The following is a 26,840-nucleotide window of genomic DNA, read 5'->3' as shown; positions in this document are numbered from 1 at the left end:
TGGTTTAGTCCGGGTTTAGTCCTAATTTAGACCTGTTTTAGACCTGTTTTAGTCCTGGTTTAGTCCTGGTTTAGTCCTAGTTTAGACCTGTTTTAGACCTGTTTTAGACCTGGTTTAGTCCTGGTTTAGTCCTAGTTTAGACCTGTTTTAGACCTGGTTTAGTCCTGGTTTAGTCCTGGTTTAGATTTGGTTTAGTCCTGTTTTAGACCTGTTTTAGACCTGGTTTAGTCTGGGTTTCAGTCCTGGTTTAGTCCAATTAAAAACAGTGATTTTCTGGGGTGATTTTGGTAAGAACCGGGAGCGCGGTGAGAGATGCTCTGGCCGAGGTGAGGCGAGCGTAACGTTTGGGCAGTAATAAACCGAAATGGAGACACATCCAGGCTCTAAACCATCATTGGCATTTCGCGGTGAGCAGACGGACGAGGAAATGGCACCAAAACTAACCGCGCCGGTGCCAGTCCGGGCCCGCGCGGCGATCGGTGTGTGCGGCAGAGACAACGCGGCCCCGCTAATAAAGGCCGGAGCCAGAGGGGCCCACGGGTGCTGCGGGGGGACATTATCATTATGGAGATGGGTCCTCCAGGTGCCACAGACGAGAGCGAATTTGGTACGGAGAGAGTCCAGATGCTAAACCGGGACAGAGGAGAGGAAGAAGAGAGAAGGAAGAGAGGAGGAGAGGAGGAGAGGGTCAGAGGATGCAGAAGATGTGGAGAAAAGGGTCAGAGGAGCAGAGGAGAAGGTCAGAGGAGCAGAGGAGAAGGTCAGAGGAGCAGAGGAGAAGGTCAGAGGAGCAGAGGAGAAGGTCAGAGGAGCAGAGGAGAAGGTCAGAGGAGCAGAGGAGAAGGTCAGAGGAGCAGAGGAGAAGGTCAGAGGAGCAGAGGAGCAAAGAATGAAGCAAAGGACAAGGTCAGAGGAGCAGAGGAGAAAGAGGAGCAGAAGAAAGAGTCAGAGGAGCAGAGGAGAAGGTCAGAGGAGCAGAGGAGAAGGTCAGAGGAACAGAGGAGAAGGTCAGAGGAGCAGAAGAAAGAGTCAGGGGAGCAGAGGAGAAGGTCAGAGGAGCAGAAGAGAAGGTCAGAGGAACAGAGGAGAAGGTCAGAGGAGCAGAGGAGAAGGTCAGAGGAGCAGAGGAGAAGGTCAGAGGAGCAGAGGAGAAGGTCAGAGGAGCAGAGGAGCAAAGAATGAAGCAAAGGACAAGGTCAGAGGAGCAGAGGAGAAAGAGGAGCAGAAGAAAGAGTCAGAGGAGCAGAGGAGAAGGTCAGAGGAGCAGAGGAAAGAGTCAGAGGAGCAAAGGAGAAGGTCAGGCATTTGCGTTTGTGTTGCGGCGTTTGCATTAAAATAGAGTTTTTATGTGTTATGGCTTTTTTAATGTGTTGTGGCTTTTTTAATGTGTTGTGGCTTTTTTAATGTGTTGTGGCTTTTTAATGTGTTGTGGCTTTTTTATGTGTTGTGGCTTTTTGATGTGTTGTGGCTTTTTGATGTGTTGTGGATTTTTGATGTGTTGTGGCTTTTTAATGTGTTGTGGCTTTTTAATGTGTTGTGGCTTTTTGATGTGTTGTGGCTTGTTGATGTGTTGCGGCTTTTTGTTTCCGTTTCCATGAGTGACACCAGGAAACGGCTTTTTGATGTGTTGTGGCTTTTTTAATGTGTTGTGGCTTTTTTAATGTGTTGTGGCTTTTTAATGTGTTGTGGCTTTTTGATGTGTTGTGGATTTTTGATGTGTTGTGGCTTTTTAATGTGTTGTGGCTTTTTAATGTGTTGTGGCTTTTTGATGTGTTGTGGCTTGTTGATGTGTTGCGGCTTTTTGTTTCCGTTTCCATGACTGACACCAGGAAACGGCTTTTTGATGTGTTGTGGCTTTTTTAATGTGTTGTGGCTTTTTGATGTGTTGTGGCTTTTTTAATGTGTTGTGGATTTTTGATGTGTTGTGGCTTTTTGATGTGTTGTGGCTTTTTTTAATGTGTTGTGGCTTTTTGATGTGTTGTGCCTTTTTGATGTGTTGTGGCTTTTTAATGTGTTGTGGCATTTGCATTTGTGTTGTGGTGTTTATTTGAATGCAAATGCCGCAACAAATACAGAGTCCCGCGGTCATTTCCGCTGTGGCGTTTTTTGGTGTGTTGTGGCTTTTTGTTGTGTTGTCACATTTGTATTTGTTGCATAGTTTTGTTCCTCTTCATTACACATTTTTTGGTTGGTGCGAGTTATAATCCGAAAAATACGCTACATAAGGCCTAATTGTGTTTCAAAAAATGAACCAAAACAACCTCAGTTATTTCCCGTTGTGAGTTATGACTCGTCTTGTCCCGGGATTTTATTCACTTCATTTTCGGGAAAAATATTAAACCCTAATGAGGAGCCCAAAAATCACACACGAAGACAAAAAAAATCGAGAAACAAATCGCAGCCAAAATCGGGTAAATTCCCCTTTAGAATGCGGCAAGTTTTATCGTTTCGAAGCTTCAGAGTAAAGCGTCGTTCACACCAAAGCATAAAAAAAAAACACCTTGACGTCTCTATTTGGAGCCTTGGCATTTGAGTTTAGACGCCCCCGACGCTCGTCTTTGACGCCGTGGACGAACGGGACAAAAACACTTGACGCTCGTCGGTTGCCCTGGAAACAAGAGCCCGGTCCTGGTCTTTTCCTGAAACAATGTCAGACCAAACTGAGAGAGACTTGAGTGTTTTTATGACATAAAACATCAGCGGAGGAGATCAGGTCGACGACTGGGATGTGTTTATATTTATACTCCACTAATGACACTGGATCAGTCCCGGCCTAGTCATGGTTTAGTCTCGGTCTATTCAGGGTCTAGTCCTTGTTTAGTCTTGGTCTAGTCTCGGTCTAGTCTCGGTCTAGTCCTTGTTTAGTCTCGGTCTAGTCCTTGTTTAGTCCTGGCCCGGTACTGGTTTAGTCCTGGTCCGGTCCTGGTTTAGTCCTGGTCCGGTCCTGGTGTAGTCCTTGTTTAGTCTCGGTCTACTCCTTGTTTAGTCCCGGTCCGGTCCTGGTTTAGTCCTGGTCCGGTCCTGGTGTAGTCCTTGCGATCGGCTCAGTGATTGTGGTGTACATATTTATGTTCCGTTCATGTTTGTGGTTCTCGTTCTGGTTCTGGGGTTTTTCTTCCTGATAATAACATCATTGCGTCTCTGGATACTCGTCCCTGATTGGTCGACGCGGCTCGTCTGACGCGAAAAGTTCAGCATTTTCAACTTCTTGACGCTGACGCCTTGGACGCCCAGGCCAAAACGCTCAAGACGCGCCGCATCGACGCCAGATTCGCGCCGCGCTGACGCCTGAATCGACTTTACATTGAAACTGGACGCTTTGACGCTTTGGTGTGAACGAACCTTAAAGGTTGTATAGAGGATTTTTTAAAGAGAAATACAGCGACCGTCCTTGTGCGCGTTCAGAATTACTGCTGAAGTTTCCTGTCTAGAGATAATTTATCGACCGACGTGTCAGTTTTTAGACCCTTCGTCTGTTTCATTCGCACCATCGGTGGAAGGAATCTCCAAGAATCACCTCAGTTTAGCTTCGCTCCTTTTCCCCTTCTCTTCTTCTTTCAGCGACCTCAAAAATGGACTTTCTTTTGCGGTGAACTGGTCGTGGATTCTCGTCCGCCATCGCGACAAACTTTGTGCGAAATGCGAGGAAGCGACAGTTTGAAAAAGCCTCTAAGAACCGCTGCATAAACCACATAATCCCCGCGCGCCGACGACTCAGTTACACTAGGGAGTTTGATTGACAACCTAACAGCCAATAGAAAATGAAGGAGCCTCGTTTTCTATTGGCTGATGTTTATCTGGCCGCACTACGTCCACAGTTGATAGATTTTCATTCTTTTTTTTTTTTTGGTCATCATAATTACAAAGCTGCTGCGTCTCTGTAATGGTATTTTAAACTTTCACTAACAATTTGAAAAAAAAAAAAAAAATAAATAAAATCCTCCATACAACCTTTAAGACGGCGATCTAAATATGTTACGATGAGGAGTTGAAACATAATCGTCCGTGTGGTGCGGAGCGTCGCAGCGTCGGTGTCGTGGAAGGAGACGTGAAGAGCTCCGAGTCTCTGCTCTGTAATAACCTCGCAGTAATGTCATTAGCAAATGAGCGTCTCCACTGTCCCCGGGCCCCGTCGCGCCAGAGCCGGGGCCCCAAACTCAAAAAAAATACAAACTCAGACAAAAAGGTGAAAAGAAGGAGAGACGAAGAACTCTCCCAACCATGAACGCCGCCGCAATTAAAAGGCTGGAGTCCGGGCGCAGACGGAGAGCTCGAGAAGAAGAGGAGAAACGCAGAGAGAAAGAGAGAGAGAAAGAGAGAACGAGAAAGAGAAAGAGAAAAGAGAGAGACAGAGAGAAAGAAAGAGAGAAAGAGAGAAGAAAGAGAAAAGAGAGAAGAAAGAGAGAAAGAGAGAGAAGAAAGAGAAAGAGAAAGAGAGAGAAAGAGAAGAAAAGAGAAAGAGAGAAGAGAGAGAGAAGAGAGAAAGAGAAGAAGAGAAAGAAAGAGAAAGAGAGAAAGAGAAAGGGAGAAAGAGAAACAAGAGAGAGGAAAGAGAGAGAGAAAGAGAAAAAGAGAGAAAGAGAAGAGAGAGAAGAGAGACAGAGAAAGAGAAAGAAAGAGAAAGAGAGAGAGAGAGAAAGACAAAGAAGAGAAAGAGAAAGAGAGAAGAGAAAGAGAGAAAGAGAGAAAGAGAGAAAGAGAAAGAGAGAAAGAGAAAGAGAGAAAATGAAATTCAAAAGAGACGATTTTAGGATTTTAGCTCCAGAGATTTGAGATTTGAAATGTTTTTGCAGCGTGTCGAAAAAGAGAGAAAAAGAGGTAACGATACGAAGAGGGAAGAGAGGAGTCTGAAGATGAAAGGAGGATAGAGAATGAAAGAAAGAGAGAGAGAGAGGGGGGGGGAGGGAACGAAAAGAAAGAGAGGAAAAAAGAGGGAGGGAGGAGAGAGAGAGAGAGGGAGGGAGAGAAGGAGAGGTAATGATACTGGTGAGTCTGATATGAAAGAATAATGAAAAGAGAGAGAGAGAGGGAGAAAGAGAGGATGAGAGAGAGAGAGACAGAGAGAGGGAAAGAGAGAGGGCGTGAGAGAGAGAGAGAGAAAGGGAGAGACAGAAAGGGAGGGAGAGGGAGGTAGAAAAGGAGAGATAATAATACTGATGAGTCTGAAATGAGAGGAGAATAGAGAATGAAAATAGAGAGAGAGGGAGGGAGGGAGGAGAGAGAGAGAGGGAGGAGAGAGAGGGAGAGGGAGGGAGGAGAGAGAGGGAGGGAGGGAGTAAGGGGGGGGGGGAAGGAAGAGACAGATCGAGGAAAGGGAAAGGTAGAGAGAGAGAGAGAGACCTCACTCTCTAAAAAAAGACTCATCAGGGGCTAAAAAGGTAATGAGAGAGAGAAAGAGACGGAGGAGAGAGGAGGAGAGAAAGAAAGGGAGGGAGGGAGAGGTCAAGAGTCAGGTTTGTGGAGAGGCAAGCTCGCTCAGAGTAAAGAAAGTAACCAATAAAACCAAAATGAAAACTAAGCTTTTGTTTTGGTTGATGTTTTTGGGATAAAAAAATACATAAAGACAAAGACCTTGGTTTAGTCCTGGTTTAGTCCTGGTTTAGTCCTGGTTTAGTCTTGGTTTAGTCCCGGTTTAGTCCCGGTTGAGTCCCGGTTTAGTCCCGGTTTAGACCCGGTTTAGTCCTTGGTTTAGTCCTGGTTTAGTCCTTTGTTTAGACCTGGTTTAGTCCTGGTTTAGTCTTTGTTTAGTCCTGGTTTAGACCTGGTTTAGTCCTGGTTTAGTCCTGGTTTAGTCCTTGGTTTAGTCCTGGTTTAGACCCTGGTTTAGTCCTGGTTTAGTCCTTGGTTTAGTCCCTGGTTTAGTCCTGGTTTAGTCCTTGGTTTAGTCCTGGTTTAGTCCTTGGTTTAGTCCTGGTTTAGTCCTGGTTTAGTCCTGGTTTAGTCCGGGTTTAGTCCGGTCCTGGTTTAGTCCTGGTTTAGTCCTGGTTTAGTCCTGGTTTAGTCCTTGGTTTAGTCCTTGTTTAGTGGTTTAGTCCCTGGTTTAGTCCTGGTTTAGTCCCTGGTTTAGTCCTGGTTTAGTCCTGGTTTAGTCCTGGTTTAGTCCTGGTTTAGTCCCTGGTTTAGTCCTGGTTTAGTCCTGGTTTAGTCCTGGTTTAGTCCTGGTTTAGTCCTGGTTTAGTCCTTGGTTTAGTCCTGGTTTAGTCCTGGTTTAGACCTGGTTTAGTCCTGGTTTAGTCCTGGTTTAGTCCTTGGTTTAGTCCTGGTTTAGTCTTGGTTTAGTCCTGGTTTAGTCCTGGTTTTAGTCCTGGTTTAGTCCTGGTTTAGTCCTGGTTTAGTCCTGGTTTAGTCCTGGTTTAGTCCTGGTTTAGTCCTGGTTTAGTCCTGGTTTAGTCCTGGTTTAGTCCTGGTTTAGTCCTTGGTTTAGTCCTGGTTTAGTCCTGGTTTAGTCCTGGTTTAGTCCTGGTTTAGTCCTGGTTTAGTCCTGGTTTAGTCCTGGTTTAGTCCTGGTTTAGTCCTGGTTTAGTCCTGGTTTAGTCCTGGTTTAGTCCTTGGTTTAGTCCTGGTTTAGTCCTGGTTTCCTGGTTTAGTCCTGGTTTAGTCCTTGGTTTAGTCCTGGTTTAGTCCTGGTTTAGTCCTGGTTTAGTCCTGGTTTAGTCCTTTGGTTTAGTCCTGGTTAGTCCTGGTTTAAGTCCTGGTTTAGTCCTTGGTTTAGTCCTGGTTTAGTCCTGTTTAGTCCTGGTTTAGTCCTGGTTTAGTCCTGGTTTAGACCTGGTTTAGTTCCTGGTTTAGTCCTGGTTTAGTCCTTGGTTTAGTCCTGGTTTAGTCCTTGGTTTAGTCCTTGGTTTAGTCCTGGTTTAGTCCTGGTTTAGTCCTTGGTTTAGAGTCCTGGTTTAGTCCTGGTTTAGTCCTGGTTTAGTCCTTTGGTTTAGTCCCCTGGTTTAGTTTAGTCCTGGTTTAGTCCTGCCTGGTTTAGTCCTGGTTTAGTCCTGGTTTAGTTTAGTCCTTGGTTTAGTCCTGGTTTAGTCCTGGTTTAGTCCTGGTTTAGTCCTGGTTTAGACCTGGTTTAGTCCTGGTTTAGTCCTTGGTTTAGTCCTGGTTTAGTCCTGGTTTAGTCCTGGTTTAGTCCTGGTTTAGTCCTGGTTTAGTCCTGGTTTAGTCCTGGTTTAGTCCTGGTTTAGTCCTGGTTTAGTCCTGGTTTAGACCTGGTTTAGTCCTGGTTTAGTCCTTGGTTTAGTCCTGGTTTAGTCCTGGTTTAGTCCTGGTTTAGTCCTGGTTTAGTTTACCTGGTTTAGTCCTGGTTTAGTCCTTGGTTTAGTCCTGGTTTAGTCCTGGTTTAGTCCTTGGTTTAGTCCTGGTTTAGTCCTGGTTTAGTCCTGGTTTAGTCCTTGGTTTAGTCCTGGTTTAGTCCTGGTTTCCCTGGTTGGTTTAGTCCTGGTTTAGTCCTGGTTTTAGTCCTGGTTTAGACCTGGTTTAGTCCTTGGTTTAGTCCTGGTTTAGTCCCTGGTTTAGTCCTGGTTTAGTCCTGGTTTAGTCTGGTTTAGTCCTGGTTTAGTCCTGGTTTAGTCCTGGTTTAGAGTCCTGGTTTAGTCCTGGTTTAGTCCTGGTTTAGTCCTGGTTTAGTCCTTGGTTTAGTCCTGGTTTCCTGGTCCTGGTTTAGTCCTGGTTTAGTCCTGGTTTAGTCCTGGTTTAGTCCTGGTTTAGTCCTGGTTTAGTCCTGGTTTAGTCCTTGGTTTAGTCCTGGTTTAGTACCTGGTTTAGTCCTGGTTTAGTCTGGTTTAGTCCTGGTTTAGTCCTGGTTTAGTCCTGGTTTAGTCCTGGTTTAGTCCTGGTTTAGACCTGGTTTAGTTCTGGTTTAGTCCCTGGTTTAGTCCTGGTTTAGTCTTTGGTTTAGTCCCTGGTTTAGTCCTGGTTTAGTTCTTGGTTTAGTCCTGGTTTAGTCTTTGGTTTAGTCCTGGTTTAGTCCTGGTTTAGTCCTGGTTTAGTCCTGGTTTAGACCTGGTTTAGTCCTGGTTTAGTCCTGGTTTAGACCTGGTTTAGTCCTGGTTTAGTCCTGGTTTAGTCCTGGTTTAGACCTGGTTTAGTCCTGGTTTAGACCTGGTTTTGGTTTAGTCCTGGTTTAGTCCTGGTTTAGTCCTTGGTTTAGTCCTGGTTTAGTCCTGTTTAGGTTTAGTACCTGGTTTAGTTCCTGGTTTAGTCCTGGTTTAGTCCCTGGTTTAGTCCTGGTTTAGACCTGGTTTAGTCCTGGTTTAGTCCTGGTTTTAGTCCCTTTAGTCCTGGTTTAGTCCTGGTTTAGCCCTGGTTTAGTCCTTGTTTAGTCCTGGTTTAGTCCTGGTTTAGCCTGGTTTAGTCCTTGTTTAGTCCTGGTTTAGTCCTGGTTAAATCACTGTTAGATTTTGTTTCAATCATAAAATATAAACAGAACATTTCCTGCGTCTGTTTTTCTTCTTTTCTTTCATTTTTAACGTCGCTGTGACATAAACTCTGGATAAACCTAAATCCAAACGCACAATGAGAGAGTTTGATGAGTCGTTAGTTCGCGGCTGATCGAGTCCTCGCTCGCGGTCACCGGGGCGTCGGGGGGACGGTCTGTTGCCGTGGAGACGCCGCCAGGGTTTCAAACACAGTCGCCCGAAATAGTTTTGTTTGTGCGCCCCCTGCTGGAGCAGGGCCCAGAGGACACACACAGACCCAGAACCCGAGACTGAAGAGACCAAAACCAGGACTAAACCAGGACTAAACCAGGACTAAACCAAGGACTAAACCAGGACTAAACCAAGAACTAAACCAAGACTAAACCAGGACTAAACCTGGACTAAACCAAGGACTAAACCAGGACTAAACCTGGACTAAACCAGGACTAAACCAGGACTAAACCAGGACTAAACCCGGACTAAACCAGGACTAAACCAGGACTAAACCAGGACTAAACCAGGACTAAACCAAGGACTAAACCAAGGACTAAACCAAGGACTAAACCAGAACTAAACCAGGGAATAATCCACAACTGAACCAGGGACTAAACCTGGACTAAACCACGTCTAAACCAGGACTAAACTGGGACTAAACCAAGGATTAAACCAGGACTAAACCAGGGACTAAACCAGGGACTAAACCAAAGACTAAACCAGGACTAAACCAAGGACTAAACAGGACTAAACCACGTCTAAACCAGGACTAAACTGGGACTAAACCAAGGATTAAACCAAGGACTAAACCAGGACAAAACCAAGAACTAAACCAGGACTGAACCAGGGACTAAACCAGGACTGAACCAAGAACTAAACCAGGACTAAACCAGGGACTAAACCACGTCTAAACCAGGACTAAACCAAGACTAAACTGGGACTAAACCAAGGATTAAACCAGGGACTAAACCAAGAACTAAACCAGGACTAAACCAAGAACTAAACCAGGACTAAAGCAGGACTAATCCAGGACTGAATAAGGACTAAAACAGGACTAAACCAGGACTAAACCAGGACTAAAGCAGGACTGAATAAGGACTAAACCAGGACTAAACCAGGGACTAAAACAGGACTAAACCAAAAACTAAACCAGAGACTTAACCAGGACTAAACCAGGACTGAACCAAGGACTAAACCAGGACTAAACCAGGTCTAAACCAGGGACCATGGATTAGACCTGGTTTGGCCCTAGACCTGGAATAGTCCTTTTAATGATCTGGTTTAGATCTGGTCTTACGCTCGTTCTGGTAAAGTTCACCATACTTGGCGGTGACATCATGCTGTGGGTGTCCTGCATGTCTGTCTTTGGCGAAATGTTCAGCGGTTACCGTGGAGACACAAACACTGGCTCCAAAAAAAACAAAAACAAAAAAAAAAAGTCTTAAAACTCAATCAAAAATACAAAAAATGGGTTTGAAAGAGCACATTTTCAGGAGCCTGTGATCAGTCAACTCAACTTTCTGGTCAGATTGTGTTAAAACAAAACTCGGATTAAAGTCTAACAGAGCTTCAGACAGAGCAGTGCCTCCAGTTAGCTTCACAAAGTATCAGTAGATGTTTCCAAAATATTATCGTGTGGTTTTATTCTAGTTTGGATATGAAAGACGACCAAAACAATCCAGAAAAGCTCCAAATTTGTCCTATAAATGTCATTCTCGCTCTGTACCAAAAACTGCAGTTTAATATAAATTCTAGTTTTATTTAGTATTTTGGTGTTAGTTTTTGATATTTTTGAGAATCCTACGTGAGTTTAATTCACAATGGAGAAAAAACGTGGCAAATTGAAATGTAAAGTGATTTTTTTGCAGCGTTTTCATCCATAATTCAAACAAGAGCAGGTGGTCGACGCAACATGGCCGATCTGCCGCCGCCATCTCGCCTTTCTGATGTCCCCAAAACTTATTTCATTTGTTCCTCTTCACAATTGTCATTTGTTTGGACCTGGATTAAACTTGGTTTAGACCTGGTTTAGAGCTGTTTTTAGAGCTGTTTTGGACCTGGTTTAGACCTGGTTTAGACCTGGATTAGATCTGGTTTTAGACCTGGTTTAGACTTGGATTAGATCTGGATTTAGAGCTGGTTTTAGACCTGGTTTAGACCTGGTTTTAGACCTGGTTTTAGACCTGGTTTAGACCTGGTTTTAGAGCTGGTTTAGACCTGGTTTTGACCTGGTTTAGACCTGGTTTTAGAGCTGGTTTTAGAGCTGGTTTGGACCTGGTTTGGACCTGGTTTAGACCTGGTTTTAGAGCTGGTTTAGACCTGTTTTAGACTGGTTTAGAGCTGGTTTTAGAGCTTTTTGGACCTGGTTTGGACCTGGTTTGAACCTGGTTTAGACCTGGTTTAGACCTGGTTTTAGAGCTGGTTTGGACCTGGTTTAGACCTAGTTTAGACCTGGTTTGGACCTGATTTAGAGCTGGTTTGGACCTGGATTAAACCTGGTTTAGACCTGGATTTAGAGCTGGTTTTAGAGCTGGTTTGGACCTGGTTTAGACCTGGTTTGGACCTGGTTTAGACCTGGTTTAGACCTGGTTTTAGAGCTGGTTTGGACCTGGTTTAGACCTGGTTTAGACCTGGTTTTAGAGCTGGTTTAGACCTGGTTTTAGAGCTGGTTTGGACCTGGTTTAGACCTGGTTTAGACCTGGTTTGGACCTGTTTAGACCTGGTTTAGACCTGGTTTGGACCTGATTTAGAGCTGGTTTGGACCTGGTTTGGACCTGGATTAAACCTGGTTTAGACCTGGATTTAGAGCTGGTTTGGACCTGGTTTAGACCTGGATTTAGAGCTGGTTTTAGAGCTGGTTTGGACCTGGTTTGGACCTGGTTTGGACCTGGTTTAGACCTGGTTTAGACCTGGTTTAGACCTGGTTTAGACCTGGTTTGGACCTGGTTTGGACCTGGTTTAGACCTGGTTTGGACCTGGTTTTAGACCTGGTTTTAGACCTGGTTTTAGACCTGGTTTGGACCTGGTTTAGACCTGGTTTAGACCTGGTTTAGACCTTGGTTTAGACCTGGTTTGGACCTGGTTTAGACCTGTTTAGACCTGGTTTGGACCTGGTTTAGACCTGGTTTAGACCTGGTTTAGACCTGGTTTGGACCTGGTTTAGACCTGGTTTAGATCGGCGGAAATTCTAAATCTTATCTTGTTTGTGAGAGTGAGATTAAATAAATTAGAGAAGAGGAGAAGAAGAAGAAGAAGAAAAGAAGAAGAAGAAGAGCGTCGCGTCACCTCGGTGTTGAAGAGAAGTCGTCCGAAAAGCTGCCGGGCCTCGTCCAGTCCCCCCTCCAGATACACAGCACCTGCCAAACAAAACAACACCATGACGACGACGGACGACGACGGGAGACGACGACCGACACCACGTCTCTAAAACACTTCCTGAACTCTGAAATGACAACAGCGTCAGAAGAACAGGAAACCTCAATCAGACGCAGATTTCACAATAAATGATGAAACTCCAGGCGGTTTTTGGTCAGTTTAAGATCTCAACATAAACATTTTGACCTGGAAACAACATTCACACACACACACACGGGGGCGAGGAGGGTTAAGTGTCTTGCCCAAGGACACGACGACAGCATTCATCTGTGGGAGCTGGAATCACACCAGCAAACAGCGACAAACCACCAACTGAGCTACTGCCGTTTAAAGTCACAACATGGAACATTCCAAATCAGAAACATCTCCATGGAGACCTGATTGACACCTGGTTTAAGACCTGGTTTAAGACCTGGTTTAGACCTGGTTTAGACCTGGTTTAGACCTGGTTTAAGAACCTGGTTTAGACCTGGAGACCTAGACCTGGTTTGAGTTTAGACCTGGTTTAGACCTGGTTTAGACCTGGTTTAGACCTGGTTTAGACCTGGTTTAAGACCTGGTTTAAGACCTGGTTTAGACCTGGTAGACCTGGTTTAAGACCTGGTTTTAGACCTGGTTTAAGACCTGGTTTAGACCTGGTTTAGACCTGGTTTAAGACCTGGTTTAGACCTGGTTTAGACCTGGTTTAGAAGACCTGGTTTAGACCTGGTTTAAGACCTGGTTTAAGACCTGGTTTAGACCTGGTTTAGACCTGGTTTAGACCTGGTTTAGGACCTGATTTAGATCTGCTTTAAGATCTGGTTAAAGACCTGGTTTAGACCTTGTTTAGACCTGGTTTAGACTCGGTTTAGACCTGATTTGGACCTGGTTTAGGACCTGATTTTAGATCTGGTTTAAGATCTGGTTAAAGACCTGGTTTAGACTTGGTTTAGACTTGGTTTAGACCTGGTTTAGACCTGGTTTAAGACCTAGTTTAGACTTGGTTTAGGACTGATTTAGATCTGCTTTAAGATCTGGTTAAAGACCTTGGTTTAGACCTGGTTTAGACCTGTTTAGTTTAACCTGGTTTAGACCTTGTTTAGACCTGGTTTAGACCTGGTTTAGACCTGGTTTAGACCTGGTTTAGACCTGGTTTAGACCTTGTTTAGACCTTTTTAGACTGGTTTAGACCTGTTTAGACCTGGTTTAGACCTGGTTTACACCTAGTTTAGACCTTGTTTAGACCTGATTTAAGACCTGATTTAGACCTGGTTTAGACCTTGTTTAGACCTGTTTACACTGACCAAAATATAAAGTTTTTTCACATTCGTCTAAATTTTAAGTGAAGAGAAACACTGAGAGTAACGAGCGCTCCTGTCGTTTGTGCTCCTGTCGTTTGTGCTCCTGTCGTTTGTGCTCCTGTCGTTTGTGCCCTGTCGTTTGCTCTGTGCTCGTGTCGTTTGTGCTCCTGTCGTTTGTGCTCCTGTCGTTTGTGCTCCTGTCGTTAGTGCTCCTGTCGTTTGTGCTCCTGTCGTTTGTGCTCCTGTCGTTAGTGCTCCTGTCGTTTGTGCTCCTGTCGTTTGTGCTCCTGTCGTTTGTGCTCCTGTTGTGCTCCTGTCGTTTGGCTCCTGTCGTTAGTTACGTTGCTCCTGTCGTTGTGCTCCTGTCGTTAGTGCTCCTGTCGTTTGTGCTCCTGTCGTTTGTGCTCCTGTCGTTTGTGCTCCTGTCGTTTGTGCTCCTGTCGTTTGTGCTCCTGTCGTTTGTGCTCCTGTCGTTTGTCTCTGTCGTTTGTGCTCCTGTCGTTGTGCTCCTGTTTGTGCTCCTGTCGTTTGTGCTTCCTGTCGTTAGTGCTCCTGTCGTTTTGTGCTCCTGTCGTTTGTGCTCCTGTCGTTTGTGCTCCTGTCGTTTGTGTTGCTCCTGTCGTTTGTGCTCCTGTCGTTTGTGCTCCTGTCGTTTGTGCTCCTGTCCGTGCGTGTCGTTCCTGTCCTTTGTGCCCCTGCCCCTGCCCTCGTCCCCGTCCCCTCGTCCCCGTCCCCGTCCCTCGTCCCCGTCCCCGTCCCTCGTCCCCCGTCCCTCGTCCCCCGTCCTCGTCCCCTCGTCCCTCGTCCCCCCCCGTCCCCCGTCCCCGTCCCCCGTCCCCTCCCTCGTCCCCGTCGTCGTTCGTGTCCCCGTCCCTCGTCCTCCGTCCCTCGTCCCCCGTCCCCTCGTCCCCGTCCCTCGTCCCTCGTCCCTCGTCCTCCGTCCCCCGTCCCTCGTCCTCCGTCCCTCGTCCCCCGTCCCCCTCCGTCCCCGCCCTCGTCCCTGTCCTCCGTCCCCCGTCCCCCGTCCCCCGTCCCCCGTCCCTCGTTCCCCGTCCCTCGTCCCCGTCGTCCCCGTCCTCGCCCCGTCCCCGTCCCTCGTCCCCGTCCCTCGTCCTCGTCGTCCTCGTCCCCCCGTCCTTCGTCTCGTCCGCCCGTCCCTCGTCCTCGTCCCCGTCCCTCGTCCTCCGTCCCCCGTCCCCCGTCCCTCGTCCCCGTCCCCCGTCCCTCGTCCCCGGCTCCTCTTAATGGAAAACCTGCATTAATTGAACCTGACTATGAGTTCTAATTGCTTTATTAAAAGTGGGATTGCATTTTTATTGCTTTTTGTCGGCGCGATGACCCCGGGCTTCGCGCACACACCTCCCGTTCACGCCGGCGAGAGAGCGAAAGTGAGTCTGTTCGCTCGCGAGTCGAACCGCGCGCTAGGCCGGCGCTGTGGGAACGAGGGCGGCCGTATTAGGCAGGTCAAGGAGGAGGTCGTCCAATATGATTTGTACAGATGTCGGCCTAATGGAGCAGAACTTTTATTACGAGTCTGACCAACGCTGAAACGTGGGAGTTACTGATTCAGCGAGACGACGTTTACGATGAAAAGATGCAAAATACAACAACAAAATACAACAAATGAGAGGAAAAAAAAAAGTAAAGCAGCGTCGATTTCTCTTCAAAGTGTCAGAAGAAGGAGGAGGATGAAGAATAAGAAGCAGAAGAGAAATAAGAAGAAACAGAGGAAGCAAAAGAGGCAGAAGCAGAAGAAGCAGAAGAATATAAGTTTTTCTTCTTCCCACTCCTTTGAGCAATGTGCTTTTCTGTTGTTTACAATGTGTATGTAGTATATATATGATTATTGTTTCTCTCTTGGCACAAACTCGAAATAAAAACGAATCAATCAATCAAAAGAAGCAGAAGTAGAAGAAGTAGAAGAAGCAGAAGAAGTAGAAGAAAGAGAAGCAGAAGAAGTAGAAGAAGAAGCAGAAAGAAGCAGAAGAAAGAAGAAGCAGAAGAAGCAGAAGAAGGAGAAGAAGCAGAAGAACAAAAAGCAGAAGAAGGAAAAAAAGCAGAAGTAGAAGAAGCAGAAGAACAAAAGCAGAAGAGAAGCAGAAGAAGGAAGCAGAAGAACCAAAAGAAGCAGAAGAAGTAGAAGAAGCAGAAGAAGCAGAAGAACAAAGAAGCGAAGAAGAAGCAGAAGAAGAAGAAGAAGCAGAAGAAGAAGCAGAAAGAAGGAGAAGCAGAAGAAGCAGATCTTTTATTCCGAGTCTGACCAACGCTGAGGCGGCAGGAAACGTGGGAGTTACTGATTCAGCGAGACGACGTTTACGATGAAAAGATGCAAAATACAACAACAAAATACAACAAATGAGAAGAAAAGCGACGCCGTTTATTTACAATTCTGCAGCGTCGATTTCTCCTCACGTTTAGAAAGTGTTTGGAGCTCGTGTTGCTTTGTGAGTTTCAGAGTTTTTTTTGCGTTTATCCAAATCAAACGCAGGTGTGATAAACAAATAAAAATCACAATGAAACTCAAAATATTGAAACACGATGAACTAAAGCCACTTTGATTAAAAACAAACAGCTTTTTTCTCTCTCATTTTGGCTGCGTTTACGGCACCGAAAAACTATTTAAAACTTGTGTTCTTTTTTTGAGAAGAAGAAAAAGAGGAAAAAGAAGAAGAGGAAGCGGAAAAAGAAGAGGAAGAAGAAGAGAGGGAGGAGGAGTAAGAAGAGGAAGCAGAGGAAGAGGAAAAAGAAGAAGAGGAAGCGGAAAAAGAAGAGAAGGAGGAGGAATAAGAAGAGGAAGAAGAGGAAGAGGAAGAAGAAAAGGAGGAGGAATAAGAAAGGAAGTGGAAGAAGAAGAGGAAGCAGAAGAAGAAGAGGAAGATGAGAAAGCGGAAAAAGAAAACAAGGAGGACGAATAAGAAGAGGAAGAAGAAGAAGAAGAGGAAAAAGAAGAGAAGGAGGAGGAAGAAGAAGAGGAAGAGGGAGAAGAAGAAAAGGAGGAGGAATAAGAAAAGGAAGCGGAAGAAGAGGAAGCAGAAGAAGAAGCGGAAGAAGAGGAAGCAGAAGAAGAAGAGAAGAGAGGAAGCGGAAAAAGAAAAGAAGGAGGACGAATAAGAAGAGGAAGAAGAAGAAGAAGAGGAAAAAGAAGAGAAGGAGGAGGAATAAGAAAAGGAAGCAGAAGAAGAAGAAGAGGAAAAAGAAAAGAAGGAGGAGGAATAAGAAGAGGAAAAAGAAGAAGTGGAATAAGAAGAAATTGTGATCAAACTTGGATTAATTGGACAGACTTAGTTTATTGTTTGTGGAGTTTGTTGGTGGAAGATTTGGTGATGGAAAAGATTTATGAAACACACATGTACACCTTTACACACACATTTACACACACATTTACACACACATTTACACACACATTTACACCTTTACACACACATTTACACCTTTACACACACACATTTACACACACATTTACACACACACATTTACACACACACATTTACACACTTTACACACACATTTACACACACATTTACACACACATTTACACCTTTACACACACATTTACACACACACACACATTTACACACACATTTACACACACATTTACACACACATTTACACACACATTTACACACACACATTTACACACATTTACACACACATTTACACATTTACACACACATTTACACACACATTTACACACACTTTACACACACATTTACACACACCATTTACACACACACATTTACACACACATTTACACACACATTTACACACACATTTACACACACACATTTACACACACATTTACACCTTTACACACACATTTACACACACATTTACACATTTACACACACATTTACACACACATTTACACACACCTTTACACACACATTTACACACACATTTACACCTTTACACATTTACACACACATTTACACACACATTTACACCTTTACACACACATTTACACACATTTACACACATTTACACACTTTACACACACATTTACACACACATTTACACATTTACACACACATTTACACACACATTTACACATTTACACACACATTTATTTACACACATTTACACACACATTTACACCTTTACACACACATTTACACACATTTACACACACATTTACACCTTTACACACACATTTACACACACATTTACACACACATTTACACACACATTTACACACACATTTACACACACATTTACACATTTACACACACATTTACACACACATTTACACACACATTTACACCTTTACACACACATTTACACATTTACACACTTACACACACATTTACACACACATTTACACACACATTTACACCTTTACACACACATTTACACCTTTACACACACATTTACACCTTTACACACACATTTACACACACACATTTACACACACATTTACACACACATTTACACACACACATTTACACACACATTTACACCTTTACACACACATTTACACACACATTTACACCTTTACACACACATTTACACACACACATTTACACACACATTTACACACACATTTACACACACATATTTACACACATATTTACACATTTACACACACATTTACACACACATTTACACACATTTACACACACATTTACACACACATTTACACACACATTTACACATTTACACACATTTACACATTTACACACACATTTACACATTTACACACACATTTACACACATTTACACATTTACACACACATTTTGACACAGAAAACCATTAACCGGAAGTAACACAAACTGAAAGCGAGAAACTTCCGGCCTTTGTGGAAAATCTCTACAGATCACAGAACCGTTTTGTCCAAAAGAGATAAGAAAATGTAACATAAAAGCAGAAAAACTTTACAACTGTGACTTGCCAAAATCAGAAAAACTCTGCAGCGGCTCAACAGACCGAACGTGTGTAAAGGGACAAAAGGAAATCCACAAGGTCAAGAAAAGAAGCGAGAAGCGGAGGCCGGTTGGCTTTATATTTCCACCGTAAACGCGGCGGCGTCTGCACGAGCCCCGGCGTCCGCGGCCCCGTTCGCCCGGAGACTATGGACGGAGCGGAGCGGCTTTGTCCTCGCCTACACACCCGAACACAAAAGAAACGCACAGACGCGAGGAGAAAGACGAGGACGACGAGAAAGAAGAGGAAGAGAAAGAAGAGGAAGAGAAAGAGGAGGATGAGAAAGAGGAGGAGGAGGGGAAGAAAGAGCGAGATACACACGAAAACAACACATTTAAGAAAAAAGAAAAGAGAAAAGAGACGGGATTTAGACTTAAGAATTTGGCTGTTTTTTTTTTAGTTTTCTTTTTTTAAATAATTCTTCAAACCAAAAAATAGATAAAGAAGGACGCGTGGGTTTAGGAGGAGAACGAGAAGGAGAAGGAGGAGAACAAAAAGAACAAGAAGGAGAAGGAGAAGAAGGAGAACAAGGAGAAGGGGGAGAAGGAGGAGAAAAAGAAAGAGAAGAGGGAGAACAAGAGGGAGAAGACAGAGAATGACAAGGAAAAGAAGGGGGAGAACAAGAAAGACGAGGAGAAGAAAGAGAACAAGAAGGAGAAGAAGAAAGAGAAGGAGAAAAAGAAAAGAGAAGAAGGAGAACAAGAAGGAGAAGGAGAAGAAGGAGGAGAACAAAGAGAACAAGAGGAGAATGACAAGGAAAAGCAGGAGAAGAAAGAGAAGGAGACTAAGAAGGAGAACAAGGAGAAGAAAGAGAAGAAGGAGAACAAGAAGAAGAAGGAGACGGAGAACAAGAAGGAGAAGAAGGAGAAGAAGAAAGAGAAGAAGAGACTGAGAACAAGAAGGAGAAGAAGGAGAACAAGAAAGAGAAGAAGGAGAAGAAGAAGGAGAACAAGGAGAAGAAGAAAGAGAAGAAGGAGAAGAAGAAGGAGAAAGAAGGAGAAGGAGAACAAGAAAGAGAAGAAGGAGAACAAGAAAGAGAAGAAGAAAGAGAAGAAGGAGAAGAAGAAGGAGAACAAGAAGGAGAAGAAGAAAGAGAAGAAGGAGAAGAAGAAGGAGAACAAGAAGGAGAAGAAGGAGAACAAGAAGAGAACAAGAAGGAGAACAAGAAAGAGAAGAAGGAGAAGAAGAAGGAGAACAAGAAGGAGAAGAAGAAAGAGAAGAAGGAGAACAAGAAAGAAGGAGAACAAGGAGAAGGGGGAGAAGGAGGAGAACAAGAAGGAGAAGAAAGAGAAGAAGGAGAACAAGAAGGAGAATGAGAAGGAAAAGAAGGAGGAGAAGGAGGAAAACAAGGAAGAGAAGAAGGAGAACAAGAAGGAGCAGGAGAAGGAGAAGACAGCCAAGAGGATTTGTAGGTATATTTTACTAAATTATTTTATGTAACAGCTACAAATGTGTTGATATTTTCACTGTTTTGACGAGTAAAACTGGAGGTTTTCATATAAACTTAGTGAACTTAAAAGACTTTTAGTATTTGTTTTTCACTGAACCGTAACGAATCAGTTTGAATTATATCGTATTGAATCATATTTAATCAAAAGCGTATCGTATCGTGGCCTGTGTATCGAGGTATGTATCGTATCGGCAACTTCTTAACGATACCAGCCGAAATAAAGGAGATTTAACGAGTTTTCCATGTAAACCTCAATTCAGAATTATTATTTCCACGTCAACTCCAAGGAGAATAATTTAATTCTGAACTATTTCATTCAGAACAATTAATTCGGAATTAAAAACCCTCCTGTAAACCAGTCTGACACATTCCAGAAGACAAAAGGTGAAGGCGAGTGAGGTTCAAACCAGGTCTCAAATTCAAACCTCGATGGTGAAATTATCCAGAATTGTCCAAAGTATTTTCTGATGTTTTTGTGTGTCGTTTTTGTGTGTTTGTGTTTTTCGAAGTGCTCGGGCGCCGTCTTTAAGCTCTCACACTCTCACACAGATGACTCATTCAATTTAGGACGCAATAAGCACCTGGAAAATTGGATGTAGAAGCGGCGAGTGTCTCTTACAACGCACCTAAACGAGGAAGAGGAGACGGGAGAGGAGACGAGACGAGACGGGAGAGGAGAGCGCAGAGCAGGAAAAATAAAATCAAATGGGTTTCTGGAATCAAAATGTCACAGGCAAAGAGCGAGAGAGGAGAGAGGAGCGAGGAGAGAGGAGAGAGGAGCGAGGAGCGAGGAGCGAGGAGCGAGGAGAGAGAGGAGAGAGAGAGAGAGAGAGAGGAGAGAGGAGAGAGGAGTGAGGAGAGAGGAGTGAGGAGCGAGGAGAGAGGAGAGAGGAGAGAGGAGTTAGGAATGAGGAAGGAGGAGTGAGGAACCAGGAGTAAGGAGTAAGGAGAGAGGAGCAAGGAGTTAGGAGTTAGGAGGGAGAAGCGAGGAGTGGAGAGTGAGGAGTGAGGAGAGAGGAGTGAGGAGAGAGGAGAGAGGAGAGAGGAGAGAGGAGAGAGGAGAGAGGAGTGAGGAGAGAGGAGAGCAGAGGAGTGAGGAGAGAGGAGCGAGGAGAGAGGAGTGAGGAGTGAGGAGAGAGGAGAGAGGAGTGAGGAGTGAGGAGAGAGGAGAGAGGAGGGAGGAGAGAGGAGTGAGGAGAGAGGAGAGACGAGAGAGGAGAGAGGTGAGAGGAGTGAGGAGTGAGGAGAGAGGAGAGAGGAGCGAAGAGAGAGAGCAAGGAGAGAGGAGTGAGGAGTTAGGAGATAGGAGCGAGGAGTAAGGAGGAGTAAGGAGTGAGGAGTTAGGAGGAGGAGTTAGGAGCGAGGAGTAAGGAGTGAGGAGTGAGGAGAGAGGAGCAAGGAGAGAGGAGTGAGGACAGAGGAGTGAGAAGCGAGGAGGGAGGGGTCAGGAGTGAGGAGAGAGGAACGAGGAATGAGGAGAGAAGAGGGAAGAGTGAGGAGTGAGGAGAAGAAGAAGGAAAAGAAGGTGAAGGAGAACGAGAAAGAACGAGAAGAAGAACAAGGCGAAGGAGAGCAAAAAGAACAAGAAAAAGAAGAAGAAGAAAAAGGAGGAGGAGGAGGAGAACGAGAAGAAGAATGAGAAAAAGAAGAAGTGAAGTCTGTGACTGCGATGACGGACTTTTGCACTGCATACGGACTGAACCAGGACTGATCCAGGTCCAGGACCAGACTGAGACTGAGACCGGGACCAGGCCGGGACCAGACCGGAGGCTCAGAGCCCACAGCAGGGCCAGAGCTTGAAGCTGAGGCTCAGACCCCGCAGAGGCTCGGACTCTGCTCTGGTCTTGGTCTGGTCCTGGTCTGGTCTCAGTCTCAGTCCCGGTCTGGTCCCGGTCTGGTCCCACTCTGGGCCCGGTCTCAGTCTCAGTCTGGTCTCCCTCTCGGTCTCAGTCCCGGTCTCAGTCCTACTCTGGTCCCACTCTCGACCAACTCTGGTCCCGGTCTCAGTCACGGTCTGGTCCCACTCTGGTTCCTCTCGTCTCAGTCTGGTCCTCACTCTGGTCTTGGTCTCAGTCCCGGTCTGGTCCCACTCTGGGCCCGGTCTCAGTCTCAGTCTGGTCTCCCTCTCGGTCTCAGTCCACTCTGGTCCCACTCTGGACCCACTGTGGTCCCGGTCTCAGTCCCGGTCTGGTCCCATTCTGGTTCCGTTCTCAGTCTCAGTCTGGTCCCGGTCTCGGTCCCGGTCTGGTCTTGGTCTCAGTCCTGGTCTGGTTCCAGTCTGGTCTGACCTGGATCAGTCCTGGTTCAGTCCGTACGCGGTGCAAAAGTCCGTCATCACAGTCACGGAAACTGAAAAAACAAATCATTATCTGTTTTTTTATTTTGGTTTTGGAGACAAATAATGAAGAAAATAGTTTTTTTTTTTTTTAATTTTCTTATTTTTGGTTTTATATTAAAAAACAAATGAACGAACGACACACAGATTGTCTAAAAACAGATTTTTGTGTGACTTCTGGAGTCAAACCTGCACAAGAACTAAGGAAAGTGTCGCTCTAAATCTGCTGAAGGTGCATTGGAATAAACATCTCCTGCTCCTCTGACCTTCTCCTCTTCCTCCTCGGTCCCGTAAACGATCTTATCTGGAAATCCCCCATTGAAACCCGTTCTTAAGAGGAAATGAGTAGGAGTCTTGTTAAACGAGATTAAACGTTTTTTTGTCGTAAGTTCTGGTCCACATCTGTGTTTGGAAAACCACCTCCTCGTCCTCCTCGTCCTCGTCGTCTTTGATTAAACACGTTAAAAGCTCCTCGTGTCCTGGCGCGGTACAGCTCCACTTTAATCCGGCGCGAGTAAAATAAAACAGGCGGGTTTCACATCTGTTTGTGATCTGCGGGTGTGACCGGTTTTACAAACGTTTACATCGAGTCGGGAGGAGAGGGGCTGGAACTTGGAGAAAAAAACGTTGGTGTTGGAAATAAAACAGAGAATAACATGGTACTCGAGTATTTGATACAGTTTTCAACTCTAATACGACACAAAAGGTAAAGGTTAAAGATGCACTGTGTAACTTTTTTGTTTGGGGGCCTGTCACCTGCTTGTTTCTATGGAGATGCCTCTGCCTGCACTGTAAACCCAAACTATTACCGTAGTTTTCAGACTATAAGTCGCACCAGCCAAAAAATGCATAATGAAGAAGAAAAAAACATGTGTAAGTCGCACTTTTTGGGGGAAATGTATTTGATAAAATCAGAGACGAGGAACCGACATTTCATCTCAAAAGTGAAGTTCTAGTAAAAACAACAGAAGAGAGAAACCATCACCTTCACCTTTCACTATTTTTCAATTCCGTTGGGAAGAGAAACAGTTTGAACGGAGGTTTGAGTCACACACATCTGATTCACTTTTGCAGTTATGGAGTTCGCAAACAAATTTCTTGAGTCGTTTTCCGCTGTTAAGATCCAACAACTGTACAATTACGATGTCCGAATCCCAAAACTAAAATATGACAATATCAGAACCAGAAACAAAAGTGATATGGTTCAAAAGACTTGAAAAGATCAACTTTGACAATAGACACATCCCACTGGGAAAACAAACATGGAAGTCTGAAATTCGTGATGCGTTTATTATTCCGGTCTTTCTGAATCTCGACAGGATGGTTTCGGTGTCACTGAAGTCCAGACTTTGTCCGTCCGTCCAGTGACTTCAGGAAAGTTTCATGGTTCATTCTCCCGGTGTCACAAGTTTCTCTCTCACTCCAAACTTTCTTTCTGCTGCTCGATTTCCGTTTTCAGCTGCAGATTTCACGACTTGCAGTTTGTAAATCTGCAGAATCAGATTTTGTTTTCGGGGGCGTTTGTGTTCAGTCTTCTCAGTCTTTGTCGTTATAAGTTTGTTTAAATGTTAATTGTTCAGCGGTGCAGAAGTAACGGTGCGATCGACTGACATGATACAGACAGAACAGAGGCTCTTTCTGCAGGAGACATGCGCAGTAGAGCCAAGTGACAGTGGTGCAGGAGGAACAGGAGCAGCAGATCCTCACACACAAGACTAGAACCTCTCCACACTTCACTCACCAGAGAATACATCACAGGAAACAAGCCATGTGAAAAATATAATCTGAAAAATACGGTAATAATCAGAAGTCTATTATATGCACTTAATGCAAAATTGTCAAAACTGACTCCTGTACAGGCCTGTAACGATAATCAATAAGTCAATACTACAATAACTTAACAAGCTCAATAACTTTTCCGGCCGCGATAAATTCTATTTGCATGTTTGTTTGTTTTCCTCGCTCTCTCTCGCTCTCAAAGAGACTGAATGTTAGAAGCTTCTGTCGCTCTGACTCCTCTCGTTTAACAAGTGTAATGACGCTTGAACCAACGTGCGCCGTGTTTATCAACACAACGGATGCACGTGTAACCTGAGTCAGAAACACAAGCGCCGCTGTCTGTGCTGCTAAACATGAAGCTGCAACGCAAGCACCGCTGTCAGAACCAAAACAGTTCATCAGCATGTGCCAAAACAAGTCACGATGACGAGTGGGACACGTCTCAACAGACACATGCATAAAATGCAGCGAGCGAAACAACGAGAAGAAACGTCTCAAACCCCAACAGCCGATAAACCCAAACCTGAGCGACAGAACCAGCCCCGCCCCCAGGGAAGAGCCCGAAATCCACTGAAATCCCACAAGACACCGACACGACACCAGACAGGACAAAGACTCCCTCACAATGAAACAGGATCCTGTGTCGCAGGTTCATACGAACATTTAAATGACCAAAATGCCGAGGCCACAGCAGCAGCCACAGAGAGACGAGACATTAATGTAAGTCAATGACTAAAATCACTTTTAAGGGCGATTTTGTGACAGAGACTTAATAATCCATGTTATTTATTGTTTTGGTTGTGTTTGGTTCAACAGTGGTTTATTCAAGTGTATTTTTGTTAACATGTCCTCACTGTGAGTCAGTGAGGACGGTTTTAACGAGTGTTTTGAATTTATTTGTTTGGAGGATAAGCTCCTTGAGATGTCTCGCCATCTCGTTTTTTTTCCTAAGTATTTAGGCCTTTTGTTTTTGTTTGTCTTATAGTTCCTGTGTTAAATGTTCTTTAGAAAGTAAGGTTTATTGATCTTTTAAAAGGTGTGTTTGCATTTTTATGGAATAAATATGGTCATTATATTAGTTGAAATTGGTCTCAAAATGTCAATATTATGTTTATTGCAATAAATTCATTGGTCAATTAATCGTCCAGCAAAATCTGTTATCGTTACAGGCCTTCACCTGTGAGCTTTAAATCATGTTATTATGTTGTTTTCTCCTCAAAAACAAACCTGGAGTTGTGTTTTGTTTCATTCACATGTTTCAGTAACTCTTTATTATGAGTCTGTTTACATCTCCAAACCTCAAAACGCTCTGTTCCACCTTGTGATGTCATGAAATCTTCCAGTTACCAGCTCCTTTTACCTTTAATTCTTGTAGAAATTGCAGATTTTCCGGGTCCGAAACCGACCAAAAACGATTAAAGTGAAGTGAGAACGAAACAAAACACAACTCCAGGTCTGTTTGTGATGAGGAGAGTAGATTATAACAGATCAGAAAACGGAGCTTTTAAAAAAAATAAAAAATAAATGGCTTAAACAGGAGTAAGTAAGTGCTTGCGGTGCCTGTATCTCTTCTGCATTTATCAGAGTGAACGTTCAAAAGGAGCCGAGCGGAGCGGGGCCCGTTTCTGATGACGCTGCACATCGGACAAAGTTCCCCCCAAACGCCGGCCTCAAAGTCGATGAAACTTCACGCGTTCGTATTAAACTTCTTCAAGTGTAAAAAAGAGAGGAGCCGAGGGAAAGACGGTGGACGGGGGGGGGGGGGGGAGTGAAAGAGTGCCCCCGGGGGTTTAAAACGGTATTAAAAAGCGAACAGCAACACCTCACGCGTCAATCAAAGACGGCGCGGAGAGGAGCTGAGCCGTGTGTGTGCGCGTTTAGGAGAAGGCTGTCCATGCAAAAAAGACTGGCCTACAGCGATTCGATCTGGGAGAATCAGCGCGGTCGTTAAAGGAGACGGTGCTCGGGTAAAGAGAAGAGACAGAAGCAGGTGGAAAAAGTGGGAAAAAAAGAGCGATTAATAACGAGTTCAGGTGGAAGTTAAAGACGTTTCTCAGGCGGAGGGTTCGTCAAATGCTGTTTTTTAAAGCTTTTTTTTCATGTACACTGTCTGGAATGCGTCGCAGTATGGCTTTAAATTTTTTTTATCATCACGGAGACCGAACCGGACCAAGTTACAGGTCAGATCTGCGGAGAGGCGACCCTGCTCACAGTCAGAATATCTGTTTTTTGAGGCGTTTTTGAGCTTTAAAACCCACATGTAATTGAATAAATGTAAAGTAGAGCTGCTTAAAGTCACACTGCGGAATATTCCAGACGAAGCAATGACATAACCATAGCAACAAGAAGGAAAGAATCCTCAAAGTGAAAAGTTACACAGTGCATGAGATACGAAATATTTAAGAATAATTTTGAAATGGGTCAATGCTTTTTTTGTTTTGTTTTGTTAAATTTGACTTTTCACGATACATCTGGACAATTCTTTTAAATCTAATGCAACATTAACAAAATAATTCAAGAAAATTCTTAAATTTAACAAACAGAAAATAAAAGCATGTTGTTGTTTTGTTTTTTCTAAATGTGGATGTTTTATTCAACTAAATAATGTAGAAAATATGTTTCCTTTCCATAAACCTCAGTTATCTGGTTTGTTTTTACTGGCTGCAATATTCCGCAGTACGGCATTAAACTTTTCTATCTTCACGGAGACCGAAGCAGACCAAGTTACAGGTCAGATCTGTGGAGAGGCGACCCTGCTCACAGTCAGAATATCTGTTTTTTGAGGCGTTTTTGAGCTTTAAAACCGCCTGTAATTGAATAAATGTAAAGTCGAGCTGTTTAAAGTCACACTGCAGAACATTCCAGACGAAGCAATGACGTCTCCATAGCAACAAGAAGGTGGCGAACCCCCCAACCGAAAAGTTACACAGTGCAGAAGATACAAAACATTTAAGAATAATTTTGAAATAGGTCAATGCTTTTTTTTGTTGTCAAATTTTACTTTTCACGATGCATCTGGACAAGTCTTTTAAATCTAATATAACACTGAGAAAATAATTCAAGATAATTTTTTAATTTAAAACCACAGAAAACAGAAAATAAAAGCAAGCTTTTTTTTTTTTTTTCTAACTGTGGATGTTTTTATTCAACTAAATAACGTAGAAACCGCGAGTCCTTTACACAAATCTCACTTATCTGGTAATTTGGTTTCACTGGCTGAAATATTCCACAGTATGGCATTAAACCTTTCTATCTTCACGGAGACCGAAGCAGACCAAGTTCCAGGTCAGATCTG

At 44.2% G+C, this 26,840-nt stretch overlaps 1 protein-coding gene across 1 annotated transcript in view; it reads right to left on the bottom strand.

Annotated features, from left to right (window-relative positions):
- The window catches only part of drosha (drosha ribonuclease III), a 322,738-nt gene that overhangs the window by 119,408 nt on the left and 176,490 nt on the right, over window positions 1-26,840 (bottom strand). The window contains 2 exon segments of the mRNA XM_055151233.1: window positions 11,691-11,828; window positions 13,732-14,298. Of these exon segments, the coding sequence (XP_055007208.1) occupies window positions 11,691-11,828; window positions 13,732-14,298 (705 nt within the window).

Source organism: Boleophthalmus pectinirostris, unplaced genomic scaffold (genome assembly GCF_026225935.1).
Source record: "Boleophthalmus pectinirostris isolate CB_2022bp ecotype Guang Dong unplaced genomic scaffold, ASM2622593v1 HiC_scaffold_15, whole genome shotgun sequence".
Lineage (NCBI taxonomy): Eukaryota > Metazoa > Chordata > Actinopteri > Gobiiformes > Gobiidae > Boleophthalmus > Boleophthalmus pectinirostris.
This window is presented reverse-complemented; position numbering and strand designations above follow the sequence as displayed.